General features: G+C 46.8%; 1 protein-coding gene across 1 annotated transcript; it reads right to left on the bottom strand.

Moving 5' to 3' along the window:
- Positions 1-260: 260 nt before the first annotated feature.
- On the bottom strand, positions 261-17,435 carry Acp6 (acid phosphatase 6, lysophosphatidic). Its single transcript, XM_051198937.1, has 10 exons — positions 16,976-17,435; positions 10,983-11,111; positions 10,759-10,889; positions 10,384-10,460; positions 7,289-7,376; positions 6,769-6,901; positions 4,576-4,676; positions 2,518-2,613; positions 991-1,156; positions 261-448 (listed from the first exon to the last, which is right to left on the bottom strand). Exons 1-10 carry the CDS (start codon positions 17,171-17,173, stop codon positions 311-313), a joined length of 1,257 nt encoding a protein of 418 aa, XP_051054894.1. The 5' UTR covers positions 17,174-17,435; the 3' UTR covers positions 261-310.
- Positions 17,436-20,693: the final 3,258 nt, after the last annotated feature.

Below are 20,693 nucleotides of genomic sequence, written 5' to 3'. Positions count from 1 at the left end.
ATCATGAGGGTGGAGAGATGGCTCAGTTAAGAGCCCTGGCTGTTCTTCCAGAAGACCAGAGTTTGGCTCACAGCACCCATCATGGCAGCTCACAACCAGCTCTAACTCTAGTTCCAGGAGGTCCAACACCTTCTGGTTTCCATGGGGCACCAGGCATGCAAGTGGCACCAGACTTACATACAGGCAAAACATTCATATACTTAAAATAAGAAATCATGTTATAGAGCAGAGAAACACTCTTTGGTCCCAACACGATACGGTTTTATATAAAGGCAATTTATTTAAATATCAACTTGTCTGTGCAAACGAGTCACTTTCCAAGTTCCATTGTTCTCGACTGGGAGCAGAGTGTGTGGTATTTTTCTGGGCTCACAGCATAGCCTGACATGGCATTCAAGAATTTATCTAGTGGACAGAGCTTGTCGGGGCAACCTCTCGGCACTTGCTCCTGTGGAAGAAACAGAACTCAGCACATCTGCACAGGACCCCATCCTTCTGCTGTCTTCAACTGAGCCCAGCAGCTTCACCCAAGCAGGATGTATGCACAGAATCAGTAATGTATGAGCACACACGTAAGGACCAGGAAGGCACCACTACCCCAACAGTTTCCAGCGCTATGTGCTGATGGCTAAGTAGATTGTGAAAGCCTAGTTGAGTCCTAGCCCTGAGCTGGAAGAGCTAACAGTCCCATCCTTAGACAGTGCTCAGTTTCTCTCCCAGACATCAATGGTGATGAGTTAGCCAAGATACCAAGATGCTGGCAATACAGACTGGAGAGTAGCCCTGTTCCTAGAAGGAAAATTGTAACAGTCCTGAGATGTGGCCGTGCTCTACCTTGTTACCACAGGCCAACTACTGCCCTAAGTTTTGTGGGATTCAGACAGCTGAGGCTACCACTTAGGACTCCACTGGGCCTGTGAAGAGACACTAAACTGTGTGTGAGGGGGTTGGGTGCTTAGCCGCCATCCATCCCCACCTCAGAGATCTTACCTCCCCGTGGTAATAAAGCTGGACAAACCACTCCTTAGATTCTTGATGCTGGTAGAGTTCCATGGTCAGGTCAACAGCAAATGGAGGCCATTTGTGGTCAAAAATCCCCAAGGCCATCAGGATTGGCATGAGGGTTACATCATGGGTTGCATACAGGTACAGCTTTCTGCAAGAAGGAAACAGTTCTCCATGAGATCAGAGGCCAGCACGTTGTTTGTCTCCTCTGAGTGACAACCAGCGGCTGTCTCAGAAACAAGAGGCAGCTAGCAGTCAGCTGAGCTGGTTTAAAACTGCTCTGAAGCAGATGCTGAGGATCCCACTCCTACTCATGTCTTATGGAGGAGGATTTCTGGAGCAACGCTCCTTGCTCCCTCCTCCCCTCCCACCCACTTACCCCCGATCCCGTGAGTTTTAAAGGAGAAACAGCCGTGGCTTGGGTCCTAGTCTTCCCTTGGGTTCTGCCACCTCTTCCTTCCTACCCTTGGCTACATGTGTGTAGTAGGGTAACTCCTGCCCCTTGCACGTTTGGAAACTTTAATTAATTTCCAAAGAATACTGAGCTGATTGGTCGTCAGCAAATTTCCCGAGCAGTTTTAGTCAGTAGTACAATAGCCATTTTTATGGCATCTGTTTGGTTCCAGCATTTCTCTCTTCGGGACATTATTGGCTCTCAACCCAGGAGACTGGCACTAGGTCCTTCCTCAGATGCAAGACGGGGGATGGGGGGTGGGGAGCAGGAGCAGGAGCAGGAGGGATGCAGTACCCCTGCAGGTGTGGCAGGGGCAGGGAGGGACATGGTACTGTTAGAAATCCTGCTCCAGATTCCAGGCCTGTTTCGCCCCTAGGAACTGGCTCTCTGCACCTCTCACAGGCACTTAGGCTTTTAGCCCCTGCTGTCTCAACTCCACCCCTCTCTTCATACTCTAGCAGGACTTTAGCATTAAGGGGCTTCTAGTTACAATGCAGGTTCTCCCTCAGGAGGACAGAGAGGGGCCAGGGACTTAAAACTAGTCTCTAGGTTACTACGACAGTGTTGGCAGACCACAGTTCCCTGAGCAAGTGCCCAGGACACATGACATCCCAAATCTGGGTCCTAGGCTCTGGGAGTGTGGGGTTGGAAGCCAGTGAACCATTTCCAGAACTTTAAAATGTACAGTGATCATATCCTCTGTGTACTGAATAAAGGATGTGAACTAAGTCATCACTGTTTTGGACTATTAAAATAGTGTGATATTAATGTATCCAGGCAACCAATGTGATATTAATGTACCTAGTTAACCAGTGAGACATTAATTTTTTAAAAAAAGAAAGGGAAAATAACTTTGAGACATTTAATAAAAACAGGCTAGGAAAGCTACAGCAGGAAGAAAAGCCAAGACCTTGTAAATTGCTTGGGGACACGGCCTGGAAAGCACTTACTTGCAGCCACTGACAGCCTGGTTCTTGACCCATTCCCCTGGAGTCCCTCCCCGAAGCCAGAGGCCCCCCACGGCGCTCCACGCCACAAGCATTCACTGTGCTGAGTACCTGGTCTTGCTGGGTGGGGTCGTGGGGTCCACAGCTTTGAGCAGGTTTCCCTCCAGCATGTGTAGGAAGGGGCCCACTGCTATCTGGATACTTTCCCTGTGAGATGGATGAGAGTAACATTCAAGCACCCAGCAGGCATTCAGCACCCAGGAGAGGCGTTGGCTCTGCCCCCAGACCTCAGGAGCAGAGGAAAAGATAAGGGAGGCAGGGGCAAGGCCAAGGTGGGGGAGAAAGGGCTTTGCGTCGACTTGGAGGGTTCTTTGTGAAAAAGACTTCCAACAACAGGAACATCAGGACTTCCACATGCGTGCACAGTTGACACTTGCATGTGCACGCACACACACCGCAGTAATTAAATGTAAAAAAAAAAAAAAGAAAAAAAAAAAAGCAAGTATGACTTGAGGAATAAAAGAGCAAAGCAGGGAAGGGCAGAGGTACCAAGACTCAGAAATCCCAAAAGGCCCCTGGACAAGCACCTGCTAACGGGCCCTGCACAAGGCTCTTCCCGCTGGAGCTGAATCATGGTAAAGATTGTGTCACTGTGTGAGCTATGCCCCCACCACTTCCATCCTGGGTCATCCCAGGACAGCAGGTGACTGTAATGCAAAGGGTATCTCCTCATTACTGAGCAAAGCAAAGAAAGGCTGGTAAGCGACAAAAGATTTACCTGTGGGAGTGCCTCACACTTTTTATTGGAGGGAGGGGGCCCCCAAAAGACCAAAACAAAATCTTAGAAGCCCCAGTCCTCAATCACACAAGAGGAGGAGGCAGACATGGGTGGAGTAGATCTGTTTTAGAAACTGCTGCCTTTGTAAGTGGAGGCATGGTAAGCAGTGGATAAAGGGAGGCAACCCACTCTGCATGTGGCATGCACCTGCCAGGTACACAGGCCACACAACCCACACTGGGTTGTGACGTTGTACCATTTGTCCTCAAAGGAAACATCAGTTTTATGAAACTGATATAAACGGAAATAATGATGGGACCGAAGAAAGCATGCATGGCGTGGCCAAAACACAGGCCTCCTGCCTGCTCTCATGAAGCTTTACAAGAACATACCCATGCCCGTTTGTGTGCATAGTACCCACAGCTGCTTCATGATGCACACAGACGCGGCCACAACAGACCAGGCACTGCCCGTGGAGTCTGAGGTAGTTCCCGAGTATGTTTACGTGTGGACTGGCAGAGAGGGCAGTGAGTGGCAGTTTCCATCTGGTGAGACCACTTCATGAACAAAACTTGAAAGCTGCTGAGTCCCAGGGAATGGCAGCTGAGTAGCTTGGCTGGAGAACTTCTGGATGCCCAACACTGCTACACAGATGGCCGTGCTGACTCCAAGCCAAAGTGGTCAGGGGCTCATTTCTCATGCAACAGACCCTGCAGATTCTTGAACCACTAACTGTTCCCCTCCGCCAGTACAGCTCCAGATTATCCCCTCCCTTTGTCTTAACTGCTTCCAAGTCATCTATTCTTAGTGCAGACTGAATGCTCTTAACTAGAAAAAGAAAAAGAAACCAGTGGTCATTCCAGCACAGAATGCTAAGTCCCAACCAGATCCAGCAAATGGATCAGAGGATCTGGGACCAAGTCCTAGCTCTGCCACCTGCCAAATGAGCCAAGGAAAAGTAGCCAGCCTCTCAGCGCAGTCCTCCATTGCAGCAGTGCTCAGGATCAAAGCAGGGCATTGTGGATTCTGTCTAGTTCCTTTCCCTAGAAAAGCAGCAAAGAACAAGCAATACCTCCCAGCCGGGGAGAGCGGGGAACTATTTAAGTGAGCTATGGTCAAAAACAGAGTGTAGCACAATGACTCCTCCTTCCACTCGCTCCACTCAAGCTCTTGAAAAGGGAAGCAAAAGGAGGTCCAGGTCACCAGCCCCAGCTCAGAAGTAAGAGCAGAGGCCTGAGGGAAGCTGGCAGAGAGGGGTCTCACCGCTTCACATGTAGATGTCAACCGGCAGGTGTGTGGCAGCCTCATGACACTTGCCACACCTTCCCATCTCCCCCCAGCGCACACACTGACCAAGAATGACTGGAGGCCCTCCACCCGTTGCCTCTCACCTGTCTTCCTGCTGCAGCACGTACAAGGCTGTGTCCACAGCTCTCTGCTCAATCATCTGGGCAAACCTCTCCAGCGCCGGGCAGCTCTGGAGGCTGTGCACCTGTAATGGCCACCAGCAATGTCAGCGACGTCACAGAGAAACACTTCCTGCCTACTAAGGGTACTAGTCAGCCTCTATGTTTCTTCCTGGGGAACCTATGTCCCTAAGGCCCTCTAAAAGTTTGCATTTATCAAGATTTATAGGCATAGAACTACTTTTTTTTTTTTTTGTTAAAGATTCATTTATTTTTATATTATGTGCACTGGTATTTTGCCTACACGCATGTCTATGTAAGGACGTTACAGACAGTTTGAGCTGTCATTGCGAACTGAACCCAAGTCATTTAGAAAAGCAGCCAGTTCTCTGCTGAGCCATCTCTCCAGCCCCAGGTAGGTACAGGATTATAATGACTGCTTCACACCCCATTATGGCTCCTATGTACTCCAGTTTAAAAAAAAAAAAAAAAAAACTAACAATTTTTAACTTTTAAAAAAGAATAAAATAGAAACCAAGGAATTCCAAACTTCATTTTATTTTTATTTCCCCTAAAATGATTTTAGAAACTGTATGCCATATAGCTATGCCTCAGGGTCGTTGTCATTGATGTAAGAGAAGGAAAAAGACCCTTTGGGCATCCAGCCTTTCAATCCACAGAAGGGTTCCCAGTGCATGATGCTACTATTGCATGAAATGTAATATATATTTCAATGCATTTTAATAATATGTATACGTTACATAAAATGTTACATGCACTCATAAAATGTAATATGTACAATATATTTTTAGTACATAAAAGGATTCTATGGCTAAATCAATTTGAGGAAAACAGACTAACAGATTAACCAGATTACTTTACAGGCATCTCAAAATTTTACATTATTGATTCACTGTTTTTGATAGACTCTGTGCGTGTGTGTGTGTGTGTGTGTGTGTGTGTGTGTGTGTGTGTGTGTGTGTGTAAGCGTGTGTGAGTGTCAGGAGTGGAGGGATGCACTGACACATTAAGCATTCGAAAGTCTGAGGACAGCTTATGAGCATCAGGTTTGTGGTTTCTGGTTTCAAATGCAAGTTGTCTGACTTGGAGGTGAGCATTGTTACCCTCTGAGCCATGTCACCAGCCCAATATATAAATATATTAATATACCACACACATACTTTTTTTAGGCAGGATCTCACTATGTAGGTCAGGCTAGCTTCCAACTTTTTTTTTTTTTTGAGTTTTTGAGATGGGGTTTCTCTCTGGGACTCACTCTGTAGACCAGGCTGGCCTTGAACTCAGAGATCTGCCTGCCTCTGCCTCCCGAGTGCTGGGACTAAAGGTGTGTACCACCGCTGAGATGCTTCCGACTTTTGATCCTCCTGCCTTAGCACCTTAAATGCTGGGATTATAGGAATGTGAACCACATCCAGCTCTGATTTTTTAAAATATGCTGACATTCATATAGGTTCTCTAGAAAGTGACACAATAAAGAAGGACCCTAAAGGTTTTAGAGCCTAAGAAATGCTAAATGCAAAATTTACAAGTAAAGCATGGCAGGTGGCACACACCTGTGACCTGGAGATAGTTCTTAGATACTATCTCAAAGAAAGCAGAGTTTAGGTTGGGAAGATAGATCACTTAGTAAGGTGGTTGCCATCCAAGTTTGAGGACCTGAGTTTTGATCCTGTACAGAGACAGGTGGATTCTTGAGCAGACAGCCTAGCATGCTTGGTAAGCTCCAGATCAGTTAGAGACTGTCTCACAAACCAAGTGGATGTCTTCTGCAGAGGGATATCTGAGGTTGTCTTCTGGCTTCCACACACAGGTGAGAATATACACACAGAAAAAGGGTATGCATATTCTTTAGCATACTTTCTACTCATAACCATAACCCTACCTGATCCCTACTCTCCCAAACACATACAGGTCAGGTAATGTGGGAAATACTTTCAGAAACTGACCTAGAACCAACTGTCTGGGTTCCAGGTGGAGTCATCTGATTGGTCCTATCCTTTCTTGGTTGTTCTGGGCCCTTCGATCCCTACATCTACGCTATTCGCAAATCCTATTAGAGCAGCCTCAGACAGAGGCCTTCCAGCCAGCTCTAAGTCAGGAGCCAGCCCATTCCCGTGGCTCCCAAAACCCAGAACCCAGGCGAAACGGTTATCCCACCTGCTCAGCAGCCACATTGTCCAGGAGAATGAAGAAGTCCACTTCGTCACTATGGCTGATGCCCATACCTGCCTTCACCTTTTCCAAATCCTCGGAGATCCCTGGCTGCAAAATGGCAGTCTTCTTCCGACCTCTGCCAAAGCCACAAGCTCTTACTATTGTACAGTGATCAACAATTTACAAAATGTATTTTGTTCATCGTTTATGATCCTGTGTAATCCTTACATTACAACAGCCTGGTATGGTTAACAGTATTATTACCATTTTACAGATGAGCAAATTAAGGTTCTAAGAAGTTAAATGACTTGTTAATGTAAGTGAACAAGAATTATGGCTAGAATAAAAGGCTAAATTTTCCAAATCCTATTCTTCTGATGTTTCTACCTATTTTACTAAAACCAATGCATAACTCAGATCTGTGTGGAACCCTTCTTCTTTCTGCTCTGGAATATAGTCTTGGTGCATCCCAGGAATGCCTGAGCACTGGCAGATGCCAGCGAGAACTAGAAAAGCCTGTTACCTGGTCTTCTCCCTCAGGGCCCAGCAGTTTTGATAGTTGGGGTACAGGACTTCAGAGCTTGCCTCGTCAGTTTGGATGGTGACAGACCCTGGAAGGAAGAAGGAAACACAGGTGGTAGGGGCTGCACTCACTCCTCCAAGACCGAGGTGGCAGAGCCCAAGGTCATTCTGTCCTGGTTCTGCCCACAGTTCTCCTTCAAGCACTGGATAACGCAGCAGCTTTGTTCTAACTAGCACACACCCTCCCACTGGGCCACAGACCAGAACATGCACAGACCTGGATCACACAGGTGCCTCTGACTCATTCCAAAAATTCCCTGCCCAGGGCACAACCAGGGCCGGCATGTGGGTGTCCTGATACAGAATGGCTGGCTCTGCTTCATCAGAACTGGGTTATTTTCTTGTGTCCCAAAATTCACTTCCACAGACCAACACAGTAACTTATCACAAGGCTACTATCTCCACTCAGCTCAGAATCCATAGTGGATCAAAGTGGAGGGACCCTGATTTTCACAGCAACTGAGCACCCTGTCATCCTCTTCCACCCACTCATTACTATATAACACGAAGAAACATGTCATTGTCCACAAGGTGGGGGCCCAAAGCAAAGCCCATGTGCTTATCCTATCATCCTGATTGTAGTTCCTGGGACCCCTCTCAAGAATTCTGGGGTCCTATAAGATATGTTCAGAAAGGAACAGATTAAGGTCGGGCATAGTGCTGCAAAATTGTCACACCAGTACTTGGAGAGTAAAGGCAGAAAGACAAGCTACTCAAGACCAGCCTCCACTACATACTGAGTTTGAGGCAAGCATGAACTACATGAGTCTCTCTCTTTCTTTCTTCCTCTCTCTCTCTCTGTCTCTCTCTCTCTCTCTTTCTCTCACATACACACACACACAGAGCATCAGTGAGAAGGCTCAGTGGTTAAAGGCACTCGCCCCAAGCCTGACAACCTGAGTCCAGTCCTCAGAACCCTCATCGTGGACAAGAAAGGACTTCTACTGGTCACCATACATGTATCATGGCACACATGCACACATGCACAAAACACAGAAACACACATAAGTACATTTAAAAACAAAGACCAGACAAAACTCTCAAAGACCCTGCCTAGACGTCCCAAATGTGCACATCCTCAGAGAAGCAGCTGACAAAGATGACAAATGTGGACTTTGAAGCTAGACAGCCAGAGCTTGAATCCCACCAATACCATCTCCAGATCTGGGCTCCTGGGCAAGCCTCTCTTTGCATTAGTTCTCTTATCTGTAAAAGGAGCTGATGGTGTCTGCTCCACAATATATGCAAAGTTCTTAGACCAATGCTTTATGTGTAAGGATAATAACCATGATATGGACCTCTAACCTAACACTACAAACCCATGTCCATCTCAGTCTTCTCCTGATGGCAAGATATGGGAATACAGCTAATGGTAAATAAGGCACACCTGAGAAGACAAGCTACATTTAACGAATGACTGACAGGTGGGCAGATGGACAAGCTCCAGCTTCCTGCACAGCCTGCTGCCCTCTAGCTTACACCTAGCCAACTCTGGCACTCTGCAGGGTATTACTCCTAAAGCAATTCTGCAGCTGCACCCCTCTGTGAGTGGCAGCAGGTGCTGCAATTCTTGGTACTAAGAAAGGCACAGATTATTTCTGAGGAGTCCCACCCGGCTTCCAATAATTCAGGGAGTCACCACCCTAGGCACGAGGAAGCTGTTTCCCCCCCTGCTGGAACCTGGGCATCCTCAGTCTGCATCCTGTGTAGAAGGGCCACAGGTGACTCAGAAGTGTCCTCCAGAGTCACACTGGGAAGGGGACATTTGCCTTTCTGGAGATGAGCAAGGGAGGAACTTTTAGAAGGTCAGGCCTGAGGGTTCCCACAAAGGGGCAGCCTGTCCTGTTTGCTTGGCTTTCGGGATACAGCATGTGGGGCAGCCGGCTTCGGTCAGGGTTAGTAGCAGCTCCAAACAGTTGAGGAGTAAGGCCAAGTAAGGCCAAGCCCCTGTGGCCTGACGGTCCTATTGTCCTTCAAAGTTTGATGGAAACTTTATTTCCATTTAAGATTTTTGTATCTGAATATCTGTTAGGTCATACCAATTAGGTCACAATTATCTGAAATTCACAAGAGTGATCACATGTGGATTTGAATCAATTACAAATGACAAAACCATAGCCTCATTCGGTGGCCAAAAGCCCTGGTAGGGTTTGCATCTGTAACGGTGGCCCCATTTTGAGCACTTGTTCCCTAGAGGGGAGGTGAAGTGTGGGAACATGTGGAGCGGTGACAAAGTGGGCCTGGCCCACTAATCTAATAGTGGAGGCAGCCTCTGCAGGGTAAACCTGCCTCTAGCTCGGCACATGCCCTGGCCTGTCACAGTGTGAACACTCACCACCTCACTAGGGCAGCCACAGGTAGAGACACCAGGAGCCTCTGCAGGATGTTCCTGCCCACCCGCATCTGCCAGCACACCCTCCTGCCCACGGCAGCCTCCCGTCACTCTGAAATCGAGAGCCAGAATGAACGTGTCTTCCCTTGAGTCGTTTCTGTCTGTCAGCTGTTTGGTCACAGCAATGTGACAGTGTCTAATATGGGTCTGACAAGTAATACAGCCCTCGCAGGTGAAAAGTTTTGAAATTGACGGCTGTAATCATTCACCGATTAGATATGTTAAGACTGAAACTCAACAGATTTCTCAACTTAGAAAGGCTTAGTAGAACATGGCGGATACAATCTGGGTTTGGCAGAGGATTACCACTAAGATCAGAGTGACGGCAGCAGCCTTTAGTCCCAGCCAAGCGTGCCCCTCGCCCTCGGTTTCAGGAGTCCCTCACTACTGCTCACAAGAGTTACTTCTACAGCTTGTGTGGAAGCCCGAGGAGTCGGGAGGCAGAGGTATACCCGATCCCTGATCACTGTGGAGGCCAGGTTGGCAAGGACAACAAAGGCGTGGATGGTGAAGGACCCCTGTGACACAGGCAACTAAAATCGTGTGTGCAGGAGGGATGGAGAAAAGGCAGAGGAAGAGAAGAGTGTTGGAAGTGAGAAAGAGTTCCTCTGGCACAAGGGTGACTTCCAGACCCAAACACAAACCTTTCTGATGTTGGAAAAGCCCAGCCAGCAAACACCGAGTAGATTCCAGATTCCGAAAAATGTTGGTGGAGCGAACACTGGGGGGGAAATGAACATGCAGAGGCAGAGATGCTCACACAGGAACGCAGCTGGGAATGGAGCAGGTGAAACCTCTCAAAACCACATACGGGACACCATGGGAAGGAAGCCTTTCCTCTCTACAGGCTGAAGGCCGATGGCTGTGGCCGTCAGTGACTGCCTCCACAGAATCTTACGACACAAGGGTAACTGCACAGCGGCACTTTGTCCCCCAAACCACCATAGATGAGAGTGGGGGTCAGGACAGGTTACGTATGTTCAAGACCTTAAATGGGTATCTCCCTGTCTATGACTCACAAGACCTCTTGTGGGTTGAAGACAGGTGACAGGAAGGGGTTATCTTCCATATAATTCTTCCTCAGTCTCTCGCCCAGGGCGAACATCTGCTGCATACCCACCTTGGTCAGCTGCCCCGCAAACACACCACCCTAAAGCGAGGCATAGAGAAAGAGAAGATTGGACACCTGGAGGCTCAACTCAGCCCAGAGAAAGTCCCCGCACGGGGCAGAGCAGCCACTCACCTTCAAAGTGGTCTTGTGGTATTCAGAGTCATAAGGAGAATGAGGTTTCGGGCCACCAGCAAGATTGGTGACAGTGTATTCAAACTGAGTCTGAGGTGGGATCTCTAAAAGCTTGGGGTTCCACTCCACCTGTTGTGGCCATGAAAAAAAAAAAATGACATTCAGTTAAATGAACATTCTCGAAACTCACAGTCCTAACACTCTAGTGGCCTCTGGAACACACGCCTGGAATCACTTGACACAAGGCTTGCAACCTCCCCTTGGAAAGGAAGGAAAGAAGCTAGAACTCAGCTGATGTGGGATGCCCTTCTGTATGCTGCAAATGTGTTGCTTTTATTGATTGATGAATAAAGTTGTTTTGGCCTATGACAGGGCAGAATATAGCTAGGCAGGGAATCCAAACAGAGATAGAGAGAGGAAAAAAAGGCAGAGTCAGGGAGATGACACGTAGCCGCCAAAGGGGTAAAACGCCAGAACGTTCTGGGTAAGCCGTGACCACATGGTGATACACAAGATTAGTAAAAATGTATTAATTTAATTGTGAGAGCTAGTCAGTAATATGCCTGAGCCACTGGCCAACGATTATAATTAATATTACACCTGAGAGTGGTTATTTGGGAACTAGAAGGCGGGACAAGTAACTTCCAACTACATTCTAGCTCCCACTAAAGGAAGAAATGACCATGATTTGTTATTCCTGGCGTCCTTAACTCAAGTCCTGTTTGTGACATATTAAGACTCACAGTTACAGTGCTGCTGTCACACTAAGCCCTAAAAGGGACACATAGCCAGGCTGCCTGACATGCATGCAGCTACTCAATGAATAAGTGAGGGAGTGAATGAATTAATTAAACATGGTCTTAGTGACTACCAAGTTGGAACAATTTGTCAGGAATCAATGTGTAGCTTCCATGTCCCACACCCACACCTAGGACTCTGCTGAAGGTCCAGTGTTACTATGGCCTATTTCCCGTTCACTTCCCCAGTTTTGAAACAAGTGGCTGCTGTCTATAGACACCTTTGTTTCTGCCTCGTCTTCCTTCAGTCCTCATAATCTGGCTCCTGCCTCAATCTGATGATTTTCAAAGCATCACAGACCTCAATCGACCCATGAGACTTTTACTCCCGAGGAGTCAGACATGATGGTCTTCTAGTCCAGTGGTTCTCAACCCTACTAACGCTGCAACCCTCTAATACAGTTCCTCACGCTGTGGTGACCCCGGACCATAAAAATTGTTGCTACTTCACAACTGTAATTTTGCTATGGTTTGAAAGGCTAAACCAGAGCCACCCTAGAGAAAAAGGGACAAAAACAGCACTGTGTGAGAACCTGGCCCCATGACCAGCACAGATGGCTGACACCATCCCCCCACCCCCAAAGGCTGACAGGCAGGAAGGGGAGAGAACTACAAATGCCCCGCCCCATACAGGCGGGAAGGAGAGACAAATGAGATGCCCAGGGCAACCAACTTTTATGGGCACAAATGGTACAAGAGATAAACCCCTGGAAAGCCCCCAGCACTCCTAGACTCTGCAGCTTCGAACCCATACCCCTCGTTTATGAGGCTCAAGGCCTTCCCCTGCAGCTGCTGCCTCAGTCTGTCTAGGCTTGAATTCAATAAAGAAACCTTGTGTACTTGCATTCGGGGTGCACATTCTGCTCCTTGGTGGTCTCTCTGGAGGTCTTGTGGACTGAGCATAACAGGTTATGAACCATAATGTAAATATCTGTATTTTCTGATGGCCTTAGGTGACTCCTGTGAAAGGGTCATTTGACCCAAGTTGAGAACCAATAATGCTCTAATCCATACACTGGCTCCTCTTGCCAATGTTCTGAAATTCAAACCCTTGACTCCCCAGAAGCAAACTCTCTGCATAGCAAATAATCAAGAAGCTGCAGTCATGGCCTGAGCTTACACAGCAGTTTCACTGGCTCTTTAAAAGCCTTCATCAAACTATACCAGGAAAGTTCCTTTACTAGTCTATCCTGCTCTGTGGACAGCTTCTGGGGAAAGAGACTGAGTCATCTATTGGTTTTCTAGTCTGGATGCTATTATCAGTTTTGATGATCTCCCAGATCCTGAGGAAGACAGCACTAAGGTAACCTGATCTGGCCTTTCCTGGGTTTTCAGCTTAGAGGAAGCAAGCCATGACTGTAAATGCTAGCAGTGACACAGCGGAAGTTGGTCTGTCCTCTGAGATGCCAAATACAGCTGCCACAGCCCAAAGCCCGACATAGCTCTTTTGGCTGCTGAGTCATTAGTTTCACCAGAATGACATTTGCAAAGGATGCAAAGAAGCAAACACCTGAACTTGTAGGAGGTGAGCCTCAGAACAACATATAGAAGTGAAATTTGCAGTTTTTCCAGCTGAAGCGAGAGTAGGTGCCCAGAGCCCCAGAAACCCAGCACATGCACAGTAGGTGTAAAAGGAAAATGGCTCCACAGAGTGGTCTGAATGCCAAAAGTGCATGTCACAATTACAACTGACACAGAAGAGCTGGCTTTAACATATCAGTGAGACCTACAAGACTATCAGCGGAAACAGAGGAAGTGGGCAGTCACAAGCTCCATTTGGGGGTGGGGCTGAGAGGTAAGCAGAAAGAAAAAGGTTTTGAGCTTGTGTGGATACTGTGGGCAGGGTGCAGATACACCCTAAGTAAAACTAAGAGCGGAAGAGCAGGAAAGCTGTGATCATTTGGGGTCAGGTTAGGATAAGTTACTTCCTTTGTGTTCCTGGAGCTCTCAGCACATTCCTGTGAGTCAGATCTGGATGTTCCCTCTCTCCTTCAACATATGCAACTTCTAGAGCTGAGACTAAGCCTCCACTCTGGTTAAGTCCAGTGTGGAGCACAGAGTGTGACAGACAGATGTGGGTCCACAGGGCCACTCAGACTCACTAGGTAATGCGCACATTGTTCCTACAATTCCTGATGTCCAGGTCATGCTGAGCCTAAACATGATTCAGATTTTCATGAATGGATGATATATCCATTCATAGATGCTCCTCCTATCCCCCACATACATCCTCAATTCCTGCTGTTCAGTTTCTGAGTGGTAAAGGCAAACCCAAACCAGGCATAGTGAAAGGAGGCTGAGGGAAAATTGCTTTGAGTCCAAAGCCAACCTGAGCTACAACAGTGAGTTCCAGGCCAATCGAGGCTTCAAAACAAGATCCTGTTTCAGAGGATGGGGGCAGGGCAGAGACTAACTTGATAGTTTTACTTCATATATACACATCATCTTTAAAGAGAAAATTAGGGGGCTGGAGAGATGGTTCAGTGGTTAAAGCACTTAATGATCTTCCAGAAGTTAAGGGTTCAATTCCCAGTATCCACATGGAGGCTTATAACCTTCTGTAACTTCAGTTCCAGGGGACTTAATGCTCTCTGGCCTCCATGGTCACCAGGCACTCTCATGGTACATAGATACACATGAAGGCAAACACACATATACCAAAAAAAAAAAAAAAAAAAAAAAAAAAAAAAAAAAACTTTAATTAGATGATAGCAAAACCTAAAATATAATTTAAAGTAACCAATTCAAAGTAAGTAGGAAATAAGTATAAATGTGGGAACAAAAATGGACGCAGCGGTCAGACTACTGAAAATGCCTGTGGCAAAGAGCAAGGTATCTGGGAATTGCAAGAGCATCTCTTCTCTGGTGCTTTAGAATTATCTGGACTTAACGAGGAAACGGGGTAGCCTGAACTTTATGTTAAAAAAGCTGACGAACCCCCCTATTCAGGGTCATCTTGCCTTTGTCTGGAAGAAGTTGGGGAAAAGTTGAAAGCAAAGCCAGGAGTTTTCCTTGCTTGAAAGTGAATTTGGAGCCGCTCTGAAGGTCAGAAATATGTTCAACCTAGTTCTATAATTTTATGTTCAAAGCATAGTCTTTTGGCAGGACAGAACAGCTGTTATCCAAACCATACAAAAACAATTCAGCAAAACATATCCTCTTAAACAATGCTACTCTGTAAGGGTCTGTGAGAAAGCCGAAATGATGAGAACATATTTATCTGGAAGCCAGCAGAAATCAGAAAATGTAGTGAAGGTAATTTTAGTATTATAATTGTTGCCACCTAGTCTGCTCTCACAATAACAGCAGAATAAAAAAAGGCTAGACATCAATAACCACGGATATTGAAAATAAAACTTGAGAGAAGATATCCAGAAGCAAGTCAGGGGAGGCTGGTGACATTTACTCACAGCTAGCAAGTTGGTGCTACCTCTGGCTTTTAAGCACAGAACCTTATCCAGGAAAACCAGACATGTTTAAAGCTTCTACCTAGGGCTGGAGAGACAACTCAGCAGCCAAGAGTGCTTGCTTTGAGGACTGTAGTCTGTGCTCAGTAGCCACATCATATGACTCATAACCAAGATCCAAAACTTTCTTCTGGCTTCTCAGTCACCTGTCCCCATCCCACCCCCCCACCCGCAAAAAATCTTTTAAAAAAATTAAAGTATCAGCCTACAGTCTGCATATGAGTGGGAAGTTAAAGCAATAGTTCTTCTCATACTGCAAAAGGCCATGGGGGAAAAGATAGTGAAGCTGGGTTTCTCAGTTTATCTTCCACCATAAATGTGTAAGACTCCCATCACATATCCAATGGTACACACACATCCCTAAATGTATTTAAATCTATTTTTGCAATTCAAAATGAAGCCAGAGTAATGTAATGAATACCTTTCCGGTAATGAACTGAGTGGGATTGTTTTTCCTAGTTGCCTCAACATAGAATGGTAACATCTTGTCAAAGCATGTCAATGAAGACACTTCTGTACTGGAATCCACCAGTGCAGGCTGATGTAGATAGGTGCTTGCACTGACTGTATACTGGGGTCCAGATCAACACAGACAAACTTGATCCTTTGCTGTCACTGATAATTTTGTCTAAAACGTCAATATATGTAACACTCCATAATATGATGAAATAGAGAATAAGGGTACAAAGAGATGGGCCATGTGTGGACAATATAATAAGAAAACTTTAGAAATCTAATTTTAAAGACCTTACCTGGAGGGGGTGGGGATCAAAGAAGCAAAAAGAAAACTGCAGTACCAGACAGAAAGTAGTACAGCCACAAAAGAGGCTAACTCCAGACCTGGTCATTAAGTGCCTGCAGAAGTGTCCTACAGCCTCAACTTTTTCATATGTGGCCCTCTTTAAAGACAGGATCTTGGGTTGCATGATATGAAGATAAAACACACAGCATTTCAGGAAAGCAGATATGATCATGAAGAGTATATCCACGGGTAAATTCAATACTTGGGGACTTTCGGTGCCCTATTCTTTTTTACCTGACAGGCAACCATTTTTTTTTTTAAAAAGAGCTAATTGCTTGTGCCTTAATCATAATTACCCTAACTTATAGCCACAAGACTAGCCAATTTAAGTTTTTATTGGCTTCCAATATTTCTAAACCTAAACAAATCCCTTCCAGATTTCTAAACCTAAAACGTAAAGAACCCCGAGATACAGTCCTTGTCACTAATAAAGCTTCATGAGATCACAAATAGTTTCCAGCGAGCCCTGAGAAAAATCTATATTAATATCTGGTCCCTAAGGCACCAGCCTGTTCTGCTCTGTGATAGCACTTAGGGTGGCTCCTGGTACAAAGGACTCTGCAACTAACAACACTGAAACAGGCACTTACAAGGTCCACTGTACCCTTGAACTCAAGTTCACCCAAACACATAACTGCTAAATGCAACTCAACTCTACATCTGCATTTAGATGCTCTGGGCGATTCCTATGCATCTTTTAAAAGTTACACTACACCTCGAAACTGAAAGTTTGGGGGAGATGCCCTAGCCAGGAAGGCTTATACAAACTGGTGGAGTGGCGATGAAGGTAGGGAGGAGGACTCCAGGCCACAGCCTGAGACCCTGTCTACTGCTGTTTTCCTCTGGTCTGAACCCAGCCCGAGCCCCTCTGCGCCAGGGGGAATCCTAAGGTGGGTTCCACAAGCACCCAAGTGGGCTGCCTCTCACCTGCTCCTCCACCGGGAGCGGCTTGAGTGGACTCCGTGCCCCGTGTCGAAACACAACCTGCACCATTTTTAGCTCCAGTAGGCTGCGGTCCACCGGATGCTGGCCACCAGGCGCCCGAGGCTCGGCGAGAGCTACCCGCCGCTGGTGGAAGCAGTAAGCCACCGAGGCCAGGACGCCCACGGGGGCCCACACGCGCATGCTGGAGACGCTGGAAGCTGAGGGTTTAGCAGGAGCCGGGGTTCGGCAGGCTCCCCGAAGTTCGCAGGGACTGGAGAGTAAGTACTTCCAGCCCTCAGAACAAGTGATTCCAGCTGGGCGACCGGGCCTGAAGGGCGGGAATCTGGTGGAGAGAAAGGGGAGGGCGCAGAAAGACTGCCTGGGAGTTTAAGTCCAGCCGACGCCGGTCGCTCCCACTGCAGGCTCAGCCAGGTCAGCACCGAAGACCTGGAACTTGCACTTCAAAGTGGAGGGGAGGCTGCAACGGAAGTTACGCCGACACGCGGTTCTCGAGTCCACAATTTATAACTAAGCTCCCAAGCACTTTCATACCCTCCCAAGGACCTGCTCCATTCAAGCCCGCGGCACAGGAGCACGGGAAAGTGAGTTCCGAGATTTCGTCCGAGCTGGAAATTCAGACTTATAAGAACTACAACTCCCATAATGCTGCGCGCGGCCGAGGCCCCAGGGAGGCCCGTTCGGCCGGCCGCCAGATGCACTTTTGGTCCCGCCCCACCCCTACCCGTTGCCCCCCACCCCCATCCCGCCAATCTTTAGGCTAAGGCAGCCAAGGGTCCCCAGGCAATTAAAAGGAATGCAACTGTTTTTTCTTCCCCTTGCAGGTTTGCAAATGAGGGTGAGGAGAGGCAGGGTTAGGATTTGGGGGCGGGGTGGGGGTTAGTTTGAATGTGCGAAGAATTCCCTAAAATTCTCAAAGCAAGCTTGCTAAAGCCAAGACTTGAGACATCTATCAGCTGAGTGCTTATTATTTGTGAAGCTACCTTTTCCCATTGAATTTAAGAAAATTGAGCTAGGGATGTAGTTCAGTGGTAGAGCACAACTCGAGCACGATGGAGACGGAGAGAGAGGGGAAGGTTGCTTTGGGTTAGAGCCACCAAGAATGTCAGGGAAGGCTGGGAGGAATGGCGGCACAGTATGGCTCTGTTGTCAATATCCTGAAGTATTCTCCTAATCTTTTAACTCGAGCACAGTATTCTTGGCTTCATCTCAGAAGTGATTTTAAGGCAAACCTGTAAGAAATAGACTTGAAGTCTGTTACGAATAGAAAGAGGAGCAAAGAAAAAAAGAATAAAGCACACCCTAGAGCATGCATGGCTGTGGGCTTCTCACAGAATCCTCTCAGCATATTAAAAGCCATTTTACACGTATTTTAGGCAAAAGGGTTACGACAGAGAGAATAAGACACCCAAGAGAGGGTCTGGGCTTCCCAAAAGACATTCACAACGCAGTGTCATAGCAATCGCCATATATACTGTTTTAGTGGCTCTCAAGATACATCTGGAAGGGTGTTAATTCCACCAACTGAGAATAAGACCACTATACAGTTTAAGGCCAAGTTTGAAGCAAGCTTTAATTAAATACTGGCCAGGTGGATGGGTTCTAGCCAGGTCCATATCCAGATTCTCAAGAAATGGTCCAGAATCAAGTATGGCAAGGGCTTAAGAAGGAAAACCCATACTTCATTGCAAGTCCCATCAGGCCCAATCAGAGACAAGCATACATCCTGAGATACCTCCAGCCTACATCTAAATCAGGGGCAAGTGTTTATCTTGATAAACTCCTGAGATGGGTCAAACAAACTTATTTAGGGGAGTGAAAAACATGTGGCTTGTTATCTCCCGTAAACAATAGCATCCATCATTTCAGGGACTGTCTGTCCTTGGGTAATGGACTTGCAGATCAGAGGCATTTTTGTTTCATGGATCTCTTAAGCATAGTAATTAAACTTAAAATGTAACTTTGACTCTCACAGTGTTGCTAAGAAACTTAATTTTCCCCTTTTCTCTATCTTTTTTTTTTTTTTTTTTTTTTTTTTTTTTTTTTTGGTGAGACTGCAGGGCATTTCCAGGGTGTCTTGCATAGGTTAAAATCTGGTAAGGTAAAACCTGAAGTCCCTTGGATTTCCAGTAAGAATCTTAGAAGGCTGTAGGTTTATAGCTGGGATGGGAGAATGGCCTTAAGCAAATGTGAATTTTGTTTCAATTCTTGCCTTCACAGTTGGTTACTTTCCCACCAGACTCTGGGTGAGGGGTTCCTTTCCCTTCTTGTGTCCCCATAATTTTCCTCATCATTCTGTCCTAGCTCAGGTCCCCTTCCTTCAACTAGGGCTTACTTCTGAAGTGTCCATCCACTGCTTAATAGCCAAAGTAAGTAGGTTGGAGCCTTTGAAATAGTGTCTCACCCCTAGACACTGCTGTATGGGAGACTGAACCTTCAGTCCATGAGCTTTGGATGAACACGTAGATCCAAGTCAAAGCACAAAACAAAACAAGACCTGCAGGAGCATCAGCAAACACTGCTTTGGAACCTGGGTAATGCAGTGTACCTCCAACATCATGGGGAGTATGGCTTTCAGATAGGGGAGTGAAAACACAGAATAGTTTCAGTACAGAAAGGTCCTGGAGTGAGCAGGTTCAGCCTCTTGGGCATTCTTAGCAAGCTGGAGAGCCAGCAAGGTAATGGAAGTTGATAGTAGGTTGCCCTACTTCCTGCCATGGTGGACAAAGCAACCGTAGTCCACACCCTGCTCTCTGGCATCCTTGGCATTGCCTGGTGAGCGTAGCAAGCACCTTTGGCCTGAGCAAGCAATAGCAGTGCCATGGGGCAGTGGGGGAGGGCAGAGACACCAGTGACAGATGCCTGTAGGAAGCCACAGCAGGCGAGGCTGGCAAAGGACAGGTTCCATGTGGAGTTGAAAGCACTTTATCAGCACTCAGGATCCCTGTCAATATTTAGTGTGTACTGTCCAGTAGTGGTGGCAAGCTGGAGAGTCCTGAAGTCATGCTCTGGGGACAGACCCAGGTGGAGGACACTGAGAAATGGTTATTTTGACCATGGTTTTACTACAAGGTAGGGCTAGTTTGAGAAGCAAGCTCTTTCCCCCCACCCCCAGCAAATTTTCATGAGAGTTGCACTTAATATTATTTGAAACTGAGTGTTAGCTATGAGATTAAAACACACACACACACACACACACACACACACTTGCTGTGTTATTTCCAGTGGTGAGCATGGTGTCTGAGCATGGTGTCTGATTCATTGTGAGTACTTGTTAAATATTGATTGAAAAAGAAATGATAGACCATGTCATAGGAACAGTGTAGAGGTCGTTGACTATTATGTCTTTATTGCTTCTGGTGTAAATCTCCTGAGTAGTTTGATTTAGAACACAGAATTAGTACTAGAATGAATACCAAGAGATAAGATTACTTTCCCTTGACTTTTGCCTTGTTGGTCCAGAAGCCAGGAGCCTAATTTGCAACCAAACTATAATGTGAACATAATTTTTCCCCCACAGTGTGAGACACTGTGGATTGGAAGGGAGCAGAATTGGAGCAGTTTGATAGCTGTGGCTGTAGTCCAGGTAGACAATGTGGGGCGCCATTAACAATGGAAGTTCGAGGGAGGAGGGAGAGGGGAAGGGTCAAGGATAGCCTTTGGGCTTTTGTTAGGTAGCTGAAGATGATGCCATGCACCTGAG

This window comes from Phodopus roborovskii, unplaced genomic scaffold (genome assembly GCF_943737965.1).
Source record: "Phodopus roborovskii unplaced genomic scaffold, PHOROB, whole genome shotgun sequence".
NCBI classification, from domain to species: Eukaryota; Metazoa; Chordata; class Mammalia; order Rodentia; family Cricetidae; genus Phodopus; species Phodopus roborovskii.
The sequence above is the reverse complement of the archived record's forward strand: the minus strand, read 5'-3'. Positions and strand labels throughout refer to the sequence as shown.

What these genes read in the sequence shown, in the direction of transcription:
- Acp6 (XM_051198937.1), bottom strand. Translation starts at nt 17,173, where the DNA reads ATGCGCGTGTGGGCCCCCGTGGGCGTCCTGGCCTCGGTGGCTTACTGC. An exon ending in GCCCTGAGGGAGAAGACCAG is followed by an intron (nt 6,902 to 7,288) that starts GTAACAGGCTTT and finishes TGGCTTTGGCAG; the next exon opens with AGGTCGGAAGAAGACTGCCA. An exon ending in AGCTTTATTACCACGGGGAG is followed by an intron (nt 449 to 990) that starts GTAAGATCTCTG and finishes TTTCTTCCACAG; the next exon opens with GAGCAAGTGCCGAGAGGTTG.